This window comes from Verticillium alfalfae, genomic scaffold, assembly GCF_000150825.1.
Source record: "Verticillium alfalfae VaMs.102 supercont1.9 genomic scaffold, whole genome shotgun sequence".
Lineage (NCBI taxonomy): Eukaryota > Fungi > Ascomycota > Sordariomycetes > Glomerellales > Plectosphaerellaceae > Verticillium > Verticillium alfalfae.
In genome coordinates, this window is record NW_003315030.1 from 1,554,333 (window position 1) to 1,571,574 (window position 17,242).

Consider the following 17,242-nt stretch of genomic DNA (forward strand, 5'->3'; position numbering starts at 1 on the left):
CGATCTCCCCAGCAATCTCCCCCCCACGTGCCACCGCTCCACCCCCGGAAGCACTGATCTGCTTCTGCGACGGCCCTGTCAGTGTGCCTGCCTGCCTGCCTGCGTCGTGCCCGCCCTGTCGTGTCGCTCCTGCCATCCTTCGCTGCTTTCCTCTTGCCAAGCCAACTGATCCTCGGCGACCCTGAGGCCGGCCTGCGCTGCGTTGTCAGGGAAGACGTTGTCAGGCAAAACGAGATCGAGAGGGAAAGAGCAGCCATCCAGGGGGGAAAGAGGGACCAGAGTCTGCTTGCAGCACACAGCCCAAAGCTCGCAAGCAGGAAGCAAGCACACGGGCGAGGCACCTTCTTGGCACCTTCTTCCCAGCGCTCAGCGGAGAAGGTCCCGCAGCACCGCCGCGCCCGCACTACCCGACATTGCGGTAGGTGGGTGTCGTCGTATCCTCCATCTCCCTTCTTGACTCTTGCTCTCTGCGCTGCTCCCCACCTCCTTCCCCCTCCCCCCTAGTCCCTGGCGCCTAGTACCTCGCACCTAGTACCTAGGTAGTACCTAGTGCCCAGTCACCCCATCTCAGCCCGCCTGGTCTCTCCGCTTGCTTGCTCGCTCGCTCGCTCGGTTGGCTGGTGAGGTGCATGCCATCCTCCCCGACGGCGCAACCTCCATCTCTCTTCCGCCTCTTCCTTTCCTTCCTACCTCCCCTCCTACTCTGATTCTCTGCTCTGCAACCACCAGGTCTCTTGTCCTTGTCCTCGACCAGGCAGCAGACAGCCTTTCAACACCGACAACAACAGCAGCAACTGCTGTCGGTACGCAAACGCACACGCATACGCACACGACGGTCCGGCACACACTACATCGTTCGATCGATCGACCCCAGATTTCACCCCATACTGCGTCTCGCGCTACCACCCCCTCCCACTGACGGCAAAACGTCAAAACACCAAACAACGCCGCCGGACCCAGACCCGAAACACCAAAAACCCAGTCTACAATTCGCAACACAACTCTCTGCCACGACGATCTCCAATGTATTCGAAAGGCCAGACGCCAGTGCCCTGCGCCAAGTCATAGCTCTCGCCCGCGTCAATCACCTGGACGTCACCCGTCCACCCATACTCAACCCACTGCCACCGGCACAGCGACAACCTACGCACATCATTCAGAGAACAGGCACACCAACATGAAGGGCATGGCCGTGGCCGAGTCGTATGCCGACTTGGCTGGCACCGCACCTGCCAAGTTGACCAAGTCACGTAGCAAGGCTGTCGTCAAACCCATCCTCAAGAAGGTGGGCTCTCAGTCGGCGAAGAGCTCTCTCGACATTGACCGCACCTGGGAGGAGCAAATACACTATGGCAGCCACGGTTGGGGCGGGGGAGCCGGCCGTGAGCGCGATGTGAGCTTCACCACATCAACTACCGAGCTCGACAATAGCAGCTACGCCAACACCAGCAGCGCGAATGCACGATCCAAGTACTCGCATGCCCGGTCCACGAGCGGTGCCTCACACGCAAGCATCGCCACGAGTAGCGGCAGCGGGCCTGGAGGGTATCGCAGCGGCAGTTTTGTTCACCCCTTTCAGCAGACCCCGCGGACCTCAACACCGCCCCTCTCTTACGCCAACTCTCTCGCCAGCCTGGATCAGCCCACACAGCAGGGCAATAACAACTCTCGCGACTACTCACCGACGATCACGGAGGATGAGGACCTGGACTTCGATCCCAGCTACAGTTATAACCACCCTGCCAATGGCCTCCAACCTCAGTCGCGCTCGCTCTCGCAAAATAACCTCCACAACTACGCCGCCAATACCAACACAGCCGGCAACACGAGCAACAGTAGCCCCAGGCGCCCCTCGCTCGCCAGTCAGCGCACATCCTCCCTCTCCGACGTCAACCAGAACCCCCTGCGCATCAACACCTCGAATCGCTCCACCTCGGTATCGGGAGGTTCCCGCCTGGCCAATGTCTCGAGCACTCTGATCTCAACCTTTCTCCGAGTCGTACGACTCGCCCGGCGCATTGTCCCTAGCTACTTCGCCACCTTCTAGCAGCACGCCCGCCTTCTCTCCGCACTCTTTCACAGCGACCTCTCCCATCTCACTCTCCACGTCGGCCTCTGCCATGGGTCTACGTACTTCGCTCGAGGGCTTTCGCCTGCGCTCTCGCTCTGAGCTTGGCTCGGATTATCATCAGGAGCGTATTCGTATCGAGCGTCAAAAATGGCAAGACAAGGAGCGTGCGAAGCAGCAGAAACGTGATGAGAAGGAGCAAAAACGACGCGCGCGCGGCGACCATCACCGTACCGAGTCAGACGCTCGGGATCAGCAGGTAGAGGCCGCTGCCGAGGCCCTCATCAAGGCTCGTGCCGCCGCTCTCGACGACGGACTTGACGACCATACCTTCATCCGCAGTGACACTGCTGTTGAATCCACCTATGCCGGTGCTGGCTTCGGCGAGTTCAAGGAGCTCCCGCGCAGAGCTCGGTCTTCGGAGGAAGGTCGGCGCACGAGGAAGAAGACTGCCGCCGCTTCTCATGGCGCGAGCTTGTCCCCTGTCACAAGCCAGCATGCCATGTCGGAGAAGAGCGTGCCGACGTTCGCGACCCGTGGCTACGCAAGCGTCGCGGCACAGGGTGTGGCATTTGAGACGCCACCGCGTGGCCGTACTGCTAAACGCAAGACTCAAAGCGCGTGGACAACTTTTACCTTGTGGTTCAAGTCGCTGCTGCTCAAGTCGAAGCGTCAGTAGCTTCTTTACCTGAAGGATGAGCCTCCGGACACAACGCAGACGCAGTTTCCCCTATGAACGTATGGGCTATCAAACTGCGATGCACAGGACATGGTCATCGAAAATGATGGCAAAAAGTCTTTCTTCTCTGGCGCTAGAAAAAACAACAGACAACATACACGGCCATATCTTTCGCTTCGCCACTATACCCCTTTCTCACAGCAGCAGTACAAACCTCGACCAACTTTCTCTTGGTAGAGGCTACCAGTTTCGTTTGCAAGCTGAGAGTGCTGCCGTTCTCTTTTTGATTCTATCTCGCCAGGATCTTGATCATTTGATTTTTTTTTTGCAGGGCGTTAGGTTATGATTTAGGGATTGGGTTCGGGCCTCTTTGTATCTTGGCATCATCCCCAGCAAGGGGCCAAACGGACGGGCCAGGGGTTCATTGCGGGAGACATTCATGCCAGGGAAACATTTGGCTCTCGAAGGAGGGCCTGGAGTTGGTGGGTTCCGTGATTATTTTAGAGCGTTGGCTTTGGTCGGAAGTTATGGATAGATAGCCTTTTGAGGACAATGAACAGACAATCTGCCTTCCTACTTTCTGCTTTTCTCCCGTTTCTTCTCCATTTGCTTCAAAACCGAGAACGTGAAGAACGTGAAGAGGCATGTGAGACCACTCTGCTCGTCCCCCACCACCTCTACCTTCATCGATGATCCAAGAAAGCAAAAGGATGATGCCCAAAACATACAACACCAGGTATTCGCTGGTGGTCACCCACCCAACTACTGATCCGGCCCTTGTTGGCTTATTTAGGGGAGAGCGGACGTGATCCCAAGTTTTCCAACAGGTATGGTCGTATGTGACAAACCTTTCATTATTGCAGCATATAGTGAGCTGTTACAACCCACCTCGTGTTGTCCGGCTTGGTATGTCCACGGCAGAAGGGCATTTGATGAAGTGAGTTCTGTTTATCTGAGCGGTGAATGGTCTGCCACATGGTGTTGCATGCTAAAAAAAAAAAAAAAAAAAAGAAATTGAGAAAAAAAATTGAAAAGAAATGGTTCCCTTCATCATGCCTTTCGACAAATGTAAAATCCAGTGTCCTACTTTTGGTATGCTGAAGCAAAGATCACGAGCAGGATCCAATGCCGAATACTCCAATGCACCATGCTCCCCAAATCCTGTCAATTTTACGCGACTATCACCATCGAATAGGACTTAGGCACCGCCGCAAGGAGAGGGGTGAGGACGGATTGGGCAACGGGCCCGGTTCCTGGCAACTCTCCATATTCTTGATGTCGTTTTGCCGCGCTCGCAAGCTTACGGCACTGTGGTCAAAGCTAGCTTGACGCCCAGAGCGGCGGCGGCATCACAAGGTCTGCGCGCCCGCGCATGGCTACGGCGGCGCTCTTCTCGACGGAACTGGCAAGCTGAAGTACAGCGAGTAGAAGGCGGATGGGTGAGTCGTCGGCCTCTCCCGTTCGTTATCGATCACGCAGCGATCTGACGCGCAAGCGTGTGGAAGGCCGAGGCGCGGAGCAGGGGCGACCCGTCGCTCTCAGCGAAAGCAGAAGTGCGAGCCAGGTGTGTCAACAGATTAGTCCGATAAGACGGTGGCCCGTATTTTGGCGTGATGAATCCTGTTTGGTATATCGGACTACATGCGACTACGAAAACTCCGAGACTGCAAATATTCTACCCAGTGGCGCATGCCTGCAAACCACCACTCGACACCTCCAGGCTTTGCGCTTCCATCCACAGATGCCACCTGCTTCATAGATTCGTCCACCAACCAGGTCTCGCCAAGACTAGCCAGCGTGTCGCAAATGGACATGGTGATTATTCGCGTTGTTCGGCCGTTGGTCAACTGGAACTTCCTAATTTCCTTCAACGCTCCGCTCCAACAGCATAATGCACCTTCGTTATCGGACTTCATATGACGTATCTTTGCCATCGTGATATGCAAACGCAGTTTCTCAAGCCTCAGGAGGCCAGGGCGGGACTGGACATCCAAGCAAAGCTTATCTGCCTCTTGAAAGCATCCTTGAGCAAACAAGGCTTCCGCTAGGGATAGCTCAAGAAGGGAATGGCCTGACGACATGGAGCTTTGGTCTCGGCGCGTGATTTCGGCACGAAGAAGATATTCGGCAGACGTAAGGTCGCCAAGTTCTCGGAGCGTATCGGCCTGATCGCAGGTGAGATCACGGAGGTCTTCATCGAAGATGAGGTCTTTGCACTGCCCTATGGTTGTCTGCGCGTTCTTCAAACACGTCAGTGATTCTCTAAACGCACCTCGGAACCGTAGGAGCCTTCCAAGTATCATGTGCTTGCGAAATAATACCACTTTCTCAAGTACGGACGGGGTCTGTTCCAGAGGACTCCAGCCTTTCAACCATCTCTTAGCGGTAGAAAGGTCTTCCACCTGAATGCAGTTCAAAGAGCGCTGGATGGTCGCCTGGCCGATTGCTGAAAACATTCTCTTATCCATAGCACTCCCAGCCCGGCCTTGGACGAAATCGCTAATGCTGCTGGCGGCATGGTCCATGTTTCCGGCCATCCGGCTTAGGAGGCTTTGTGATTGTGCAATGCAACAAGATAAGTACCAGTCATCCAGACCACGCGAAGCAATTTCTGCTTGACCAACAACAAAGCGTTTCCATGCCATATTTGGAAACCGAGATGCTTCAACAAGGGTGAGCCCAAGGTCGACTCTGGTGCTGGCAGGTAGGGAATCATAGCAATCTTGGAATGCCTCTAGGGCATGCTTGAAGTGCGGTAGGAACAACTTCGTGTTCGGAGTGCTGTGACCGTGTTAGATGGATGGATGACCTCTTCGTTGGTTTTGACTTACGCAGACTGGATGTACTTCATGGGATTGCTCGATACGCAACAATGACGGCCTGGAACCTCCAAAATGACGAGTCTCTTGCACTTAAATTCTCACGAACACGACTCGCGACAGCTTTGTCCAAGGTGTAGGTCTGGTCGTGGTCCTTGGAAACGGTCGACAACAAGTCGAGCTGGTGAAAGGCGTTGCGCAATCTTGGGTTGTCCGAGAGCAAATTGCGAAGTTCCGGAGCAAGACCAACGTGGATTGCATCCACCTCTTTAATCTCGCCTTGTGTGGTCCAGCGTTTGCGTGTCATAGCTCCACAGAAGAAATCCAAGGGGATCTTATCGGATGTCGAGAGGAAAGAAAGAAGGAGCAGCAAGATCTTAGCGTCCTCCGAAGACGTACCGCCCAACCCAACGGCTTCAGATACAGCCGCTAGGGAAGAATTACAAGCTGATTGAGCTCCTGATGGGGCATTCGAATCTCTTCTCACGGGCACCGCCCTAGAAGGTAGGCTGCTGCGGTTGGGTCGAGGCATCGCCGTTGTGCCCAGGAGAGATTGCGAACGTGACGTGATCCCGCGCGTCTCCTCGACGAAAGAGTGTTCCACTGAGACTCGTTAGTGCAGAAAATAAGACTAGACTCGGGAGGCTGTACATAACATCTAGTCTAGGGCTTTCTGGATGGCAGATGTGCATTGCAGAGTCCGTTGGCGGATGTCTGTGGTCGTAGAGAGAATTGCGAGGCCAGATTGACGGTCCTCGATTTTTGCTCTCTCCCAGCTGGAGGCTGATGAGTAAGGAAGCTGGCCAGAGTGCCGGCCAAACTCACGTGGACGCTGACGAAAAGAGGCAAAGCAGTCCTCTGAGGTGCTGCGGGCCACGTTCGTGGAAGACGCGGAATCCCCGATAATTTCCTTCCAGTTCTCCCCGATACGGGTAATATGATAGACCTTGTCCCGAATCGTGTTCTGAATATGCGGCAGCGCATCTTTAATTTCCTGCACGATCCGGGTTGATAGACAAGTGTTTCTAATGCAACATCGCAAAGCCGTAGCAAAAGATTCGCCGAATGAGTTGCTGGGCTTCAATATTCTGGTCACCTCGGAAGCCTGCTACCGCTGCCATGTTGTATGTTGAGCCCAGCCAGCCCAGGTTATCAGATTCACAGTCTTGAAGTAGAATTGTTAGAGAACCCCGTCTCACGAGGATTATAGTCGCCGCCTCACCTCGGACTCAGTGATGTCGTGAAATTGATGGGTTGAGAGCTTATGACAAAAGCACTCCATTGTAAGGTGGCTTATATCGGGGAGGAATCGGCTTGATCACCGTACAAGACACGTACGAATTTGGGTACCTCCGGATCTTGGTGGGCCAGTTACTCACGTCGATTGCAGGTTCGAGTAAGCAATCTTACCCCGCTTAGGACCACCATCTCGCTCATAACGGGCACTGTACAGCCAGCAACCGCCAAACTACCGAACTCACTATCATCAGAGGATCGACGGTAGAGCAACAGAAAATGTTAATAGCGAACCAAAATTTATACCACTAGATTAATAGTATATATAAAATAAGACATAGCACCGGGTCCAATAGTCAGCTCAGGTCGATACCCAATGGACGGAGGAACTAATACCTCTGCATAGACTATCTTTCGATGTGCTCTCGTTAGGAGGGAGGTCCACCACCTTCTGCCTCTTTTCGACCATCTTCCAACCCCGGTTTAGTTGAAAGGTTCCAGTCGCTATCGGCTCACCTCTATCATAACCATAAATGATGACCTGTTTCCAGCTTCTACGATCTGGTGACCGACATGACACGCCATCAATTCCACATCTTTTCTCTCTTCCACAGGCAAATATCTATCACGCGAAGAGCAGCTAACTGCGTGCTTAATTCGTACTCCAAGAACTGCAGATGAAGTTGCTGTTTATCTATTCCTTGTACAGACCTGCCAATAGTCCTTGATTTGTGTCCTGAATCCAAAGTGGTTACTTCAATTGATGCCTTTGTCACTATAGGGTCCAATGTTGGGCTTCGTAGCACCACCCAGCCTCCTACCAAAATAATCCTTACCCCCATTGTCCTTGATCGTAATGCCGCTTCCTATGGCTGGAGAGCCTGCCCGCAACTTGTACCCAAACCCTGCCCCCAGCGTGCTTCCGCGAGTGCGCGGGCTTGCGAAGAGCGGGTCGCCGAGGTGCCCGTCTTCGGTGGGTGGCATCAGGCCGTGAAAGAGGTTGTTTTCCCATACGATGTTGCTGGCCACGGGCAGGGTTGAATTCTCACGCCCGACAAAGATGTTGTTCGTCATCTTGGTCGCGTTCTGCGGCAGTTGCAGCTCAAAGTCCCTGTCGGCGCAGTACATGACATTGTTATAAAACTCGAGCGTCGAGTTTTCCGACACGCTGATCATGCGGCAGTCGTTTTCGAAAATGTTGTAGCGAACAATCTGCCTCGCGCCCCCGGAGACGCCACAGCCGTCGCAGTCGAGGAACGCGCCGCCGGCATTATCGTGGCTGTAGTTGTACTCGACGATGCATGTGCCCGTGACGCCCCAGTCGCAGTCAAACGCCGTGCTGTCGTGGAGGCTCATGATGCTCCCGTACACGACGTTGTGCCGCATGACGGGGTTGTGCGAGGCCATGACCCAGATGCCGGCAAAGTTGCCTCCCTTCCAGGGGTACTTGCCCTTGCCGAGGTTCGACGCCACGTTGTGGTCCAGGCTCGGCGCATCGGAGTACTGCACGACGATGCCGTCGCCGCCGCAGGCGTCCATCTTGTTGTAGGACACGCGGATATTGCTGCCCTGATTGTCGATCTGGCCGGGCCGGATCTTCATGGCGCCGCCGCCGCAGTCTTTGATCGTGTTGTCTCGAACGGCGACGCCGTCATAGCGGCTCCCATTGACGGCGCTGAGGAGGATGCCGGCCGAGTTGGCAAAGTCAGAACTGAGCTCGCAGTCTGTGTCTGTCCTGCACGTCATAGATCGTGTTGTCCTCGATCGTGATGCCGTAATGAACACCCCCGTCATTGGCGAGGATCGTGATCCCTTGGCGCCTGGCAACGTTGCTCGCCGGGTTGGTGAAGGCAATCTTGGTGATGCGCCAGTGATCTTGGTTCGTGAGCAACAGTGACGAGTTGGCTCCGTCTGCATGAATGACTGGCGGACCCAAGATCGAGTCGATTGGGTACGATGTCAGTCGTATGGGCTGGCTCGAAGTGCCGCTCCCCTTCGGAGACAGGTTTCCCTTGCAAGTTACGTTGGACTTAAGAGCCAGAGTGTCGCCAGGTGCGAAAACGAACTCATTGGGTTCATCGAAAGAGTTCCAAGGCCCTTCAACAGTGCCGTTGCCCGGCGAGGATGCCCCGCAATCAACATAGTATGAGGATGGACGTCCAGAGGCCAGTGTAGCCAGCAACAAGATTGGCCAGAGACGCAGAGAGACCTGGCTGTTTTGACTGCGTTGTGGAACGAGCATGATGAGGGTGGCAATTGTGATGACTGAGATTGCTGAGACTGGTAAGGACTCATCATTGCCATCAGCTTCGATGCCTACAACTATTTGTATACACAAATCCGAACCAATCTTGCTCATGATAGAGGGCGACCCAACCTCGCATTGTTGCATCGAATCGCCGTAGCGAGGTTACATCTCTCCATCAATACGTAGCTTGATGTAACATCCGTGCGATAATCGGGCTCCTGGCAATTCGACCATGTCGTGGGTGAGTACTTCCGGCCGGTGTTCGGAGTCGGACGAACGGCCGGGCCCGCAATGTCAAAATATCTGCCCAGGCGTCACTTCGCACCAAAAGGTGGACTGAGGCGTTCAAAGTGCGGAGTAAGTGGGAGCATGATAAGGCTGCTCTCGGCCACAGTTACGGCGATCCCAAGCCACAAAACAGCATGTTACTCGAGAACAGCTGCAGATAACAATCACACGATACGTGCTCCATGCGCGCCACGAGACCATCATCCAGCCCTGGTCAAGTTGGCGTGCTGATCTTCTGATTTATTACCATGACGGGTCATGTAACGTAGTTATGTCAGACCTCGGCAGCATGGTGACCAAATCTGTTTACAGAAGGTTGCTCTCGAATGCTTCACCCAGCATCAGTCGGACCCCCAAGATAACCCCTAGAGAGCTAAAGTGAGCAACAAATCGTAAACGTTTCAGGTTACATTAGAGCTCTCCTTGCAAGCTTGGCAAATAGTTACAGTAGCCCCTGAAGCAGAGAAAGTTCTCCTGAAAGCAAGATGCTAGAGCTGGAAGGGCTCATAAAAGTCTTTGCGGAACCCATCACTCTACCTGCCATGGCACACCACAAACCCAACAGCAGAACTCGATAGTAAAGATGCTCCCTCACCGCTACATCCTTTTATCCTCATGTGCCCTCTGGCACTTGGCCATGGGTCTCCCTGGTTCCGTCCAGCCTCGAGCGAACTTTGTCCACCCAGGCATCCTCATCGACGAAGCACAAGCAGAGCTCATTAGGACCAAGGTATCACAGTCAGCTGCTCCGTGGGCTCCAGCGTACACTTCCATGCTGGCGCACCCTTATGCCTCCAAGACAGCCCCAGAGCCCGTCTCAACAGTAGAGTGCGGATCATACTCTACACCTGACGTTGGTTGTTCGGATGAAAGAGAAGACGCCATGGTGACGTACTTGAATGCCCTGGCATGGACAGTCACAGGCACGCAGACATACGCAAACAAGGCCATCTCGTTTATGGATTCTTGGGCATCCACCATCAAAGCACACAACAACACAAACTCGCCATTGCAGTCTGGTTGGGTCGCTTCAACTTGGGCCCGCGCCGCAGAGTTGATCAGATATTCAAACGCCGGCTGGAGCGCTGCCAGCATTACAAAGTTTGAGGGCATGTTGCGTAATGTCTACTTGCCTCTCGTCAAAAATGGCGCACCAAACTACATGGGTAACTGGGATCTTGTCATGGCGGAAGCCGCAATCTTCATTGGTGTATTCCTTGATGACCAGACTGTTTATGATGCTGGCATGACAAAGTTCCTCAACCGAGTGCCGGCCTACATCTACCTGGAGAGCGACGGCGATCTTCCAAAAACAGCACCTGGAGATACGACGACGAGTACGCAGGCCGGGATCGTGACATACTGGCAGGGCCAGTCTGTGTTCAACGTCAGCGGTCTGTCCCAGGAGACGTGCAGAGACTTTGAACACACAGGATACGGCCTTGCCTCTATCGGCCATGTCGCTGAGACATCGAGAATACAAGGACGCAATTTATTCAGTGAGGAAACCGGTACTAGATTGCGATACGCTCTAGAGTTTCATTCGAAATATCACCTCGGAGAACCGAAGCCCGCTTGGCTGTGCCCTGGAAAGACACTATCTCTCTATTTTGGGCCAGGTATGCAATTTTTCTGTCCTCCCTATAGACGTAGTAGGACTAGACATCTGACATCACATCTCTAGTAACGGAAGTGTCATTCCGCGCCCTCTCGGGCCGTTTGGGATATGACATGCCATACACAGAGGAATTGACTCTGGACCAGCGGCCAGCTGGTACGAACAAGCTCTTCGTCGGCTGGGAAACCTTGACCAATGCTTGAGAGAGTACCTCACGATTTATTGCATAGTTTTGCAAGTATGCTTGGATTTCCTTCTGGAAGCTGCTGCGGCCGTTGTGTGGGCAGCCAAATAGGGCGGGACCAGAAATAACGCGAGGGCTGGCGTCAACCTATGGTCCAAAGGAAATTCTTCACGGACAAGCTGGCATCTAAATAGGACATTCAAGTACAATCTTTGCAAGAGGAGCGTCCCGCTTGTCCTGACGGTGGTGTGAGTAAAATGTTTCGCATGAGGGTGCTAAGTTCAGTGTGCAAGATTAAAGCAAATCTATTTCCGCGTTTCGGGTCAAAGTTTAGCGGCTGCTTCTTTCCTTGGACGCCAGTACCTAGTGTAAGGCATCATATTTCATCGTCTAGGGATTCCTTTAAGATCTGTAATCGTCCCAGTGAGCTCACGGAAATAGAAAATCCTAAGTGAATCTCTATTGCAAAACACATCTGCTGAAACTGAACTGTACTAACTATACTATAGTCTAAGGTGTTATCAAACTCATGAAGTAAGGCGTTATCAAACTCATGAAGCAAGAACCTACATAGATGAACAGTAGACCAACAGGAACAGTCAGGCTTAAAAGAAAGGCATGACGAACACTGCTGCTGGTGACACTTATAGTGAGCAGGAGAAGATTACACACACAAGAAACAGTAAAAAAAGCAGTACGAGCCGACTCCGGCCCAAGACGACTGAACCAGACAGTTGGCATGTAGTTCGACTCTCCATTTGGATCACTGCCAGTAACGTCTTCTCCCGACACTGTAGCTACTCCATAGAGATTTAGTAGCACCACGCATAAAACAAGGATCAACGCTGAATAGAAAAATTCCACAGCTTTGGCAAAACCAAGACCATTGGGGGTGTGTTCCATGAAGAGAGTAGTATGCCTGATGCTAGCAATTGAGCACCCGACAAGGTTCACCACGACGATAAACACGATGACGTCGGTCCAGGGAGCTTGGTAGCTCATAGACTTGTTCGCCAACTGGAGCGGTTTCTTGTGGTGACACATGACGTGGTTGATTGGTTCGTTTGCGTCAAATCTGTATTGGGGGGTGCTGAAAGATGTTGCCCAAGCAACGATCCCTTCTTTCAGCCATGAAAAAGGGGCTAGACGGGTGCGCCGGCAGTCCTGAGGCGTACGACGTCGTGGCAACAGAGGCCAGGCGGTCAAAGCGGCGGTGATGGTAGGTCCAATGAGCAGCAGGACGGCAACAATCTGACCGAATGTAAAGTCATTTTCGTCAAGATGCACCGAGGCTCGAGTCGCGAAAATGCGGATAGTTACCCAAAGAACCGCTACCCAGGCGAACAGAACCTCGGAGAAGGTCGACGTTGCCACATCCGTATATATGCGTGCCGTCATGAGTATGGCGATGAGGAAATTGACGAAGAAGTATTGGCGGACAAAGTTCAGTCTGGGAGATGCTGTCTCAAAACGGGCCATGGTATCCAGTGCAAGCTGACGCAGCCGTCGACGAGCACTACGTCGAACCACATTTCGAAAGAAATTGGAAGCGCGACGCGATAGCTTGATGAGGCGAATTCCAAAGCTCGTGCTCAGAAAAAGCATACTAAAGATCATTGACGAGCCAGAGCCTTCCGGAAAGCCGACACGCATATCGCTTGAGTCTAGTGCTCTCTGAGTAGCAGTCTGGACGTTGAAGAAACAGCGAGCGTAGGAGGAAGGGCTTGCGGGATTGGCACCCCAGTGCCTGTCCAAATACGACCAGTTGAACCATCCGGTAGGGAAGAGCGCAACGAGAAGGAGGATTAGCAATATTGTTGTAGGAACCAGACGGACGTTTCGATGCAAAGGTCGTTGACGCAAGTAACCCTGCAAGAACGTAAGACCAACGAGGTGCGTGATGTTGGCAAGCCATGCCAAGAGGACAGCGATCTGCCAGTGATACGCAGATATGCCAGAAGGCCCTCCCAGCATCGCGAAGGCGCTTAATAGAATCGCAAGGCCGGTAATTGATTGACCGTCGCAGAAGGCTAGGATGTACTGTGCAAATGGTTGTCAGATTGCGGCAAGGTGGAATGAGTTTGTGGGCTGCTCTCACATGGTCAAAGGCTTTTCGCATATCTCGTGCGAATGGATCCGGATCCTGTAACGATGATCGTTTCGGAAAGAGCCACCGACCGAATTCGTTTCCGAAAATGAGCTGATCAATAGGATTGGGAGACCACTTTTTGTCGCATTCAGCCTCACAAATGCATTGTGTCTGGTGGTCGAGCAGATCTTGACCCCCACGTGGTGTCGTTACACCCTCTTGAAGTGCTAGACTTCCGAACTGGCTGGAAGAGGGAGGGTAGTCTTCGTTACGGCGCTGTATTGGTCCTTCGGAGTGCAGATTGTTGATGGCATTCGTCGATGAAGTCACCGACCGACGTAAATTCTGCACTCTGCTTGGTTGTAGTTGTTGCGTCTCGCAGTCTTGGTCAGAAGTAACTATCCCATGGTCGGGACGTTTATTCGGATCGTAGGCTAGGAAAAAGTGTGCCGTGATGATGACAACCGCCAAGTAAGCTGTTCCCAAGAATCCGGCAAGAATCTAGAGACGCAGCCGGTTATCAACCCGTGCCCCTTTTTTTCAACCACCGCAACATGCGCCGAGCCGGCGCAGCTGGGTTGGCAGTCGGTAGCACTTACACCAAGGCCAGAGATGTCACTGTTGGGTTCGATCTCAGGTCTGTCTTTGAAACAGTCGTAGATTGCCGGTTGCGAGATGATGCGCCCTTCTGGTACTGACATAATGCGCTATAGTAGGGTGAGAAAAAGTGGTACAAACTTGGAGCAGAATATAGAAAAACTTCAAAGAGGAAGGGTTAGACAAAGTTTCGCAGAGGTTGCACTAGCACAGGACTTCACAGGCAACACTTACTTGCCTTTATGGGAAACGCAGTGAGTGGTTTTGGGCACTGCCACAACGACGAGTGACCTCAGTCGCTTCTGTGTAACACACCTCCTTGAAAGCCTTACACAGCTTCGGACTCGGAATAGAGCCTAGACTCTATGGATCCCACGAAGACGTCAGTCGATTCGCTACGTTGTGTAGAGTTACCGACCAACGTATGAACAGACTTTTAAACAAAGCATGATGGTAATGGCTGATTGGCCACGATAGACGAAGAACGTCTTACCCAGTCAGCCCACGATCACTTTCGCTGAGATCGATGTGTGCTTGATGACGGCGGGTGAGCAGTGTACGGGTGCAAGCAAAGCTGAGGCTCGAACGAAAAAAGGTGGGCTGCAGAGTAAAACGCAGGCTAGCACTGGGGCAGGGAAATGGAAGAGACAAGCCATGCTTGGGTGCGGCTGAGGCATCTTGCTGCTCCAGAGGAGGTCTCATGACGACAGTTTGCGGCCGTGCAGAACAAGAGAGAGTGACCTTGATTCAGCTCGCCAAATATCGAGCGCCACACCACCTCACGGGATCTACATGCGCTTCCACATGGCACAGCTAAGCAAAAGAAAAGTCCTTCGAGCGCCACAGGACTTGGGATGCCCAATACATGATGGAAAAGTCTCAGCGGCCCATCACAGGAAAGTATCGAGATCGCCAAGCCTGTCACTCGGACCTTTTCTGCCTTGCAGACAGTGACGCTTTGAGCCGCTGCAGAAACATCGATTCCTCAGCCCGTTTGTGGTCTCGACTTCGCCCATTGTTCACATGAACGCATGCGATAAACACCAGGAGACAGACTGAAAACCTGGCTCGTCGGGCCGCTGACCACTTACGATGCCCGCCTATCATTGTGTTATTTATCATATGAACACTATTTCATCGAGAAGAGGATTTTCGCATCAGGGAGTGAGGCACTTCGTCCAAATCAGCTCTCGCATCAAACCTAGGACGTGGGCAAGACCTGCGCTTTTCAAGGCACTGACGTTTCTTACGGACGATGAGACGAGCCAACACCAGACGAAAGCCGAGAGGAAATATATTGGCAGAATTTTCATCTCCTGTCAGGAGCTGCTGCGTAGCATGAACTTGGGCAGCCGGATTGCGTAAAGCATGGCCGCTTTGCCGGGAAACCTCCTACGGGAGCGCGTTGACAAGCTTGTAGGGGCGCAGCAAAAAACCTGAGCTCCTACTGTCCACAAGTCGTCATGTGCTCATCCGGCACCATCTGATCGCGACAAGTTGAGATTCACGTGAAAACGATTGGTGCACCTCTGCCTTTGACACATGGTCATAGGAAGACCAGCAGCTCTTGGCTTGTTGGCCCGGGTTCTCGCCCCACCGGCTTGTCTAGACGTGCAGCAGTGTCTTGCAGTACTGGAGGCTCTGAAACAGTCACCATGATCTTCTGTGCGGCACAAAAAGTCCATCTCATAAACTCAAGCCATGCCAGACCAGCCGGACTGTCCGGTAGCCCTGCGGAGATACCAAGCAGGGGATCGGTTAGGGGGGCCAAGGGCGATAAGAACGTAGATATAAGGACTATGGAGAGCCCTCTCGTTTACGACGGTTGTAATTTGATATGTTCTGACCCCCTACGTATATTCTACTGCCTGCGGACCTTGTGTAGAAGACCCCATCACTCTGCCCCAGCTCAAGCACTGACACGGACAGCTGTCAAGGGGGGCCGCGGAGCCAAGGAGCAAGGGCTGGACAAGGGCTAGGGACTACGAGAATGCGCATCAAGGGCTGCCGAGGGCTCGTAGCTGTGAGGGCTGATATCTCGATATATTCTTATTCCCTCTCATAGTTGACTCCAGATATCACCTACGGATGATCTTCCAGCTCGAGGTACTCAATCAGATATATGGCGGAGACCGTAGACATCCGTCTTTTCATTAAGACAGCTCAATCCACATTTTCAAAATACACTCACAACAACACCAAGAAACGACTACTTCATAGAAACTCTTTGTCAGACAACCCTGCGGAGCCGCCAAGCAGGGGGCCGGATAAGGGCTCAGGCTATGGGAAGCGTATATCTAGACTACGGAGGGCCCAGAATTCAGATGTGTTCCAACCCCTACCTACATTCCATCCCCCTGCGGACTACGCGTGGAAGACCTCTTCACTCTGCTCCAAACAACGCTCAGACACTCTTACAAGGCTCGCCATCAGAATCTCACAAGACACTCGTCACCCCCCAGCCCCCTCGCGAGCAAAAACAAAAAACATACAACACCAGGTATTCGCTGGTGGTCACCCACCCAACTACTGATCCGGCCCTTATTGGCTTATTTAGGGGAGAGCGGACGGGATCCCAAGTTTTCCAATAGGTATGGTCGTATGTGCCAGATCCGCAGGCTGGCAGCGTTCATATTGATCATGTCATGCTCTGTGAAGGGCCGAGGGCAGGTATGTAGAACCGCCTCAATTCTCAAGAGAAATTGCCGTTCAGACTCGCAATGACACCCAGCTTCTAAAAGAACAAGACACTAAAGCAAACGAAATGCAAGCTTCCTACACAACCAGCACAGGCGGCTGAGAACAGTGATCCAGAAAAGAGGGCTGCCCATCTAATTGTACAATCATCTACATAAAAATACACCACAGGGCGCCAGACGTTTCTAGCAACGTCCCAGGCCCTGCTACTTCAATCCTACACGTAGTCATCTCACGTTTGGCCCTCCACGGCTTGCAGCGCCTCCAGCGCCTCGACGGCCTCCTTGCACCTTTCCGCAGAGACTGTCCTCCCGCCTCGGCGACGTAGCGCCAGCACCGCGAGCACTTGCACCCCCGTGGGCGGCAGCACGCTGACAACGCCCTTGGTGCCAGCGTCGGCCTCGAACTCTTGTACAAAGGGGCGCCTCGGGCGGCGCGGCGCCGACCCGCACCTCGACAGACGACACGACAAAGAGGGCGTCGAGGTCGGCGGCGTAACGCGCCAGGACGGCGGCAGACGGCGCGGCGGGCACGGAGACGACGACGGCGGACTGCAGGCTGGAGCCGAGCATTTTGGCGAGGCGCGCGCGCTCGAGGGCCGCCTTGACGGCGGCGTGCACAGACAGGAGGAGGTGGAGGTCGGCGCGGAGGACGGCCGGCTCGTGGGTGAGGCGGGCGGGGTCGAAGAGGGGCGTCGACGCGAGGGCGTGGAGCGGGTG

At 53.5% G+C, this 17,242-nt stretch overlaps 6 protein-coding genes across 6 annotated transcripts in view; 2 read left to right on the forward strand and 4 right to left on the reverse strand.

The window, feature by feature from the left end:
• Positions 1 to 1,177: 1,177 nt before the first annotated feature.
• VDBG_07414 (conserved hypothetical protein) lies at positions 1,178 to 2,747 on the forward strand (the record flags this gene model as incomplete). The annotated part of the gene is made up of 2 exons (XM_003002797.1): positions 1,178 to 1,936; positions 1,998 to 2,747. The coding sequence occupies 2 exons, from the start codon at positions 1,178 to 1,180 to the stop codon at positions 2,745 to 2,747; spliced, it is 1,509 nt and encodes a 502-aa protein (XP_003002843.1).
• A 1,320-nt stretch (positions 2,748 to 4,067) lies between these two features.
• Positions 4,068 to 6,848, reverse strand: VDBG_07415 (conserved hypothetical protein; the record flags this gene model as incomplete). Its single annotated transcript, XM_003002798.1, has 6 exons — positions 4,068 to 4,157; positions 4,427 to 5,149; positions 5,579 to 5,634; positions 5,966 to 6,169; positions 6,392 to 6,560; positions 6,789 to 6,848. 6 exons carry the CDS (start codon positions 6,846 to 6,848, stop codon positions 4,068 to 4,070), a joined length of 1,302 nt encoding a protein of 433 aa, XP_003002844.1.
• Positions 6,849 to 7,558: 710 nt separating this feature from the next.
• VDBG_07416 (conserved hypothetical protein) lies at positions 7,559 to 9,044 on the reverse strand (the record flags this gene model as incomplete). The annotated part of the gene is made up of 2 exons (XM_003002799.1): positions 7,559 to 8,532; positions 8,588 to 9,044. The coding sequence occupies 2 exons, from the start codon at positions 9,042 to 9,044 to the stop codon at positions 7,559 to 7,561; spliced, it is 1,431 nt and encodes a 476-aa protein (XP_003002845.1).
• An 838-nt stretch (positions 9,045 to 9,882) lies between these two features.
• On the forward strand, positions 9,883 to 11,159 carry VDBG_07417 (secreted protein; the record flags this gene model as incomplete). Its single annotated transcript, XM_003002800.1, has 2 exons — positions 9,883 to 10,957; positions 11,023 to 11,159. The coding sequence occupies 2 exons, from the start codon at positions 9,922 to 9,924 to the stop codon at positions 11,157 to 11,159; spliced, it is 1,173 nt and encodes a 390-aa protein (XP_003002846.1).
• A 286-nt stretch (positions 11,160 to 11,445) lies between these two features.
• On the reverse strand, positions 11,446 to 13,930 carry VDBG_07418 (predicted protein; the record flags this gene model as incomplete). The annotated part of the gene is made up of 5 exons (XM_003002801.1): positions 11,446 to 11,530; positions 11,868 to 11,937; positions 12,014 to 13,180; positions 13,239 to 13,730; positions 13,829 to 13,930. The coding sequence occupies 5 exons, from the start codon at positions 13,928 to 13,930 to the stop codon at positions 11,517 to 11,519; spliced, it is 1,845 nt and encodes a 614-aa protein (XP_003002847.1).
• Positions 13,931 to 16,750: 2,820 nt separating this feature from the next.
• VDBG_07419 (isoleucyl-tRNA synthetase) overlaps positions 16,751 to 17,242 on the reverse strand; it is a gene marked incomplete at both ends in the record, with an annotated part of 3,027 nt that continues 2,535 nt past the window's right edge. Inside the window, one exon of the mRNA XM_003002802.1 lies at positions 16,751 to 17,182. Within this exon, the coding sequence (XP_003002848.1) occupies positions 16,751 to 17,182 (432 nt within the window). The remainder of the gene's footprint in view (positions 17,183 to 17,242) is intronic.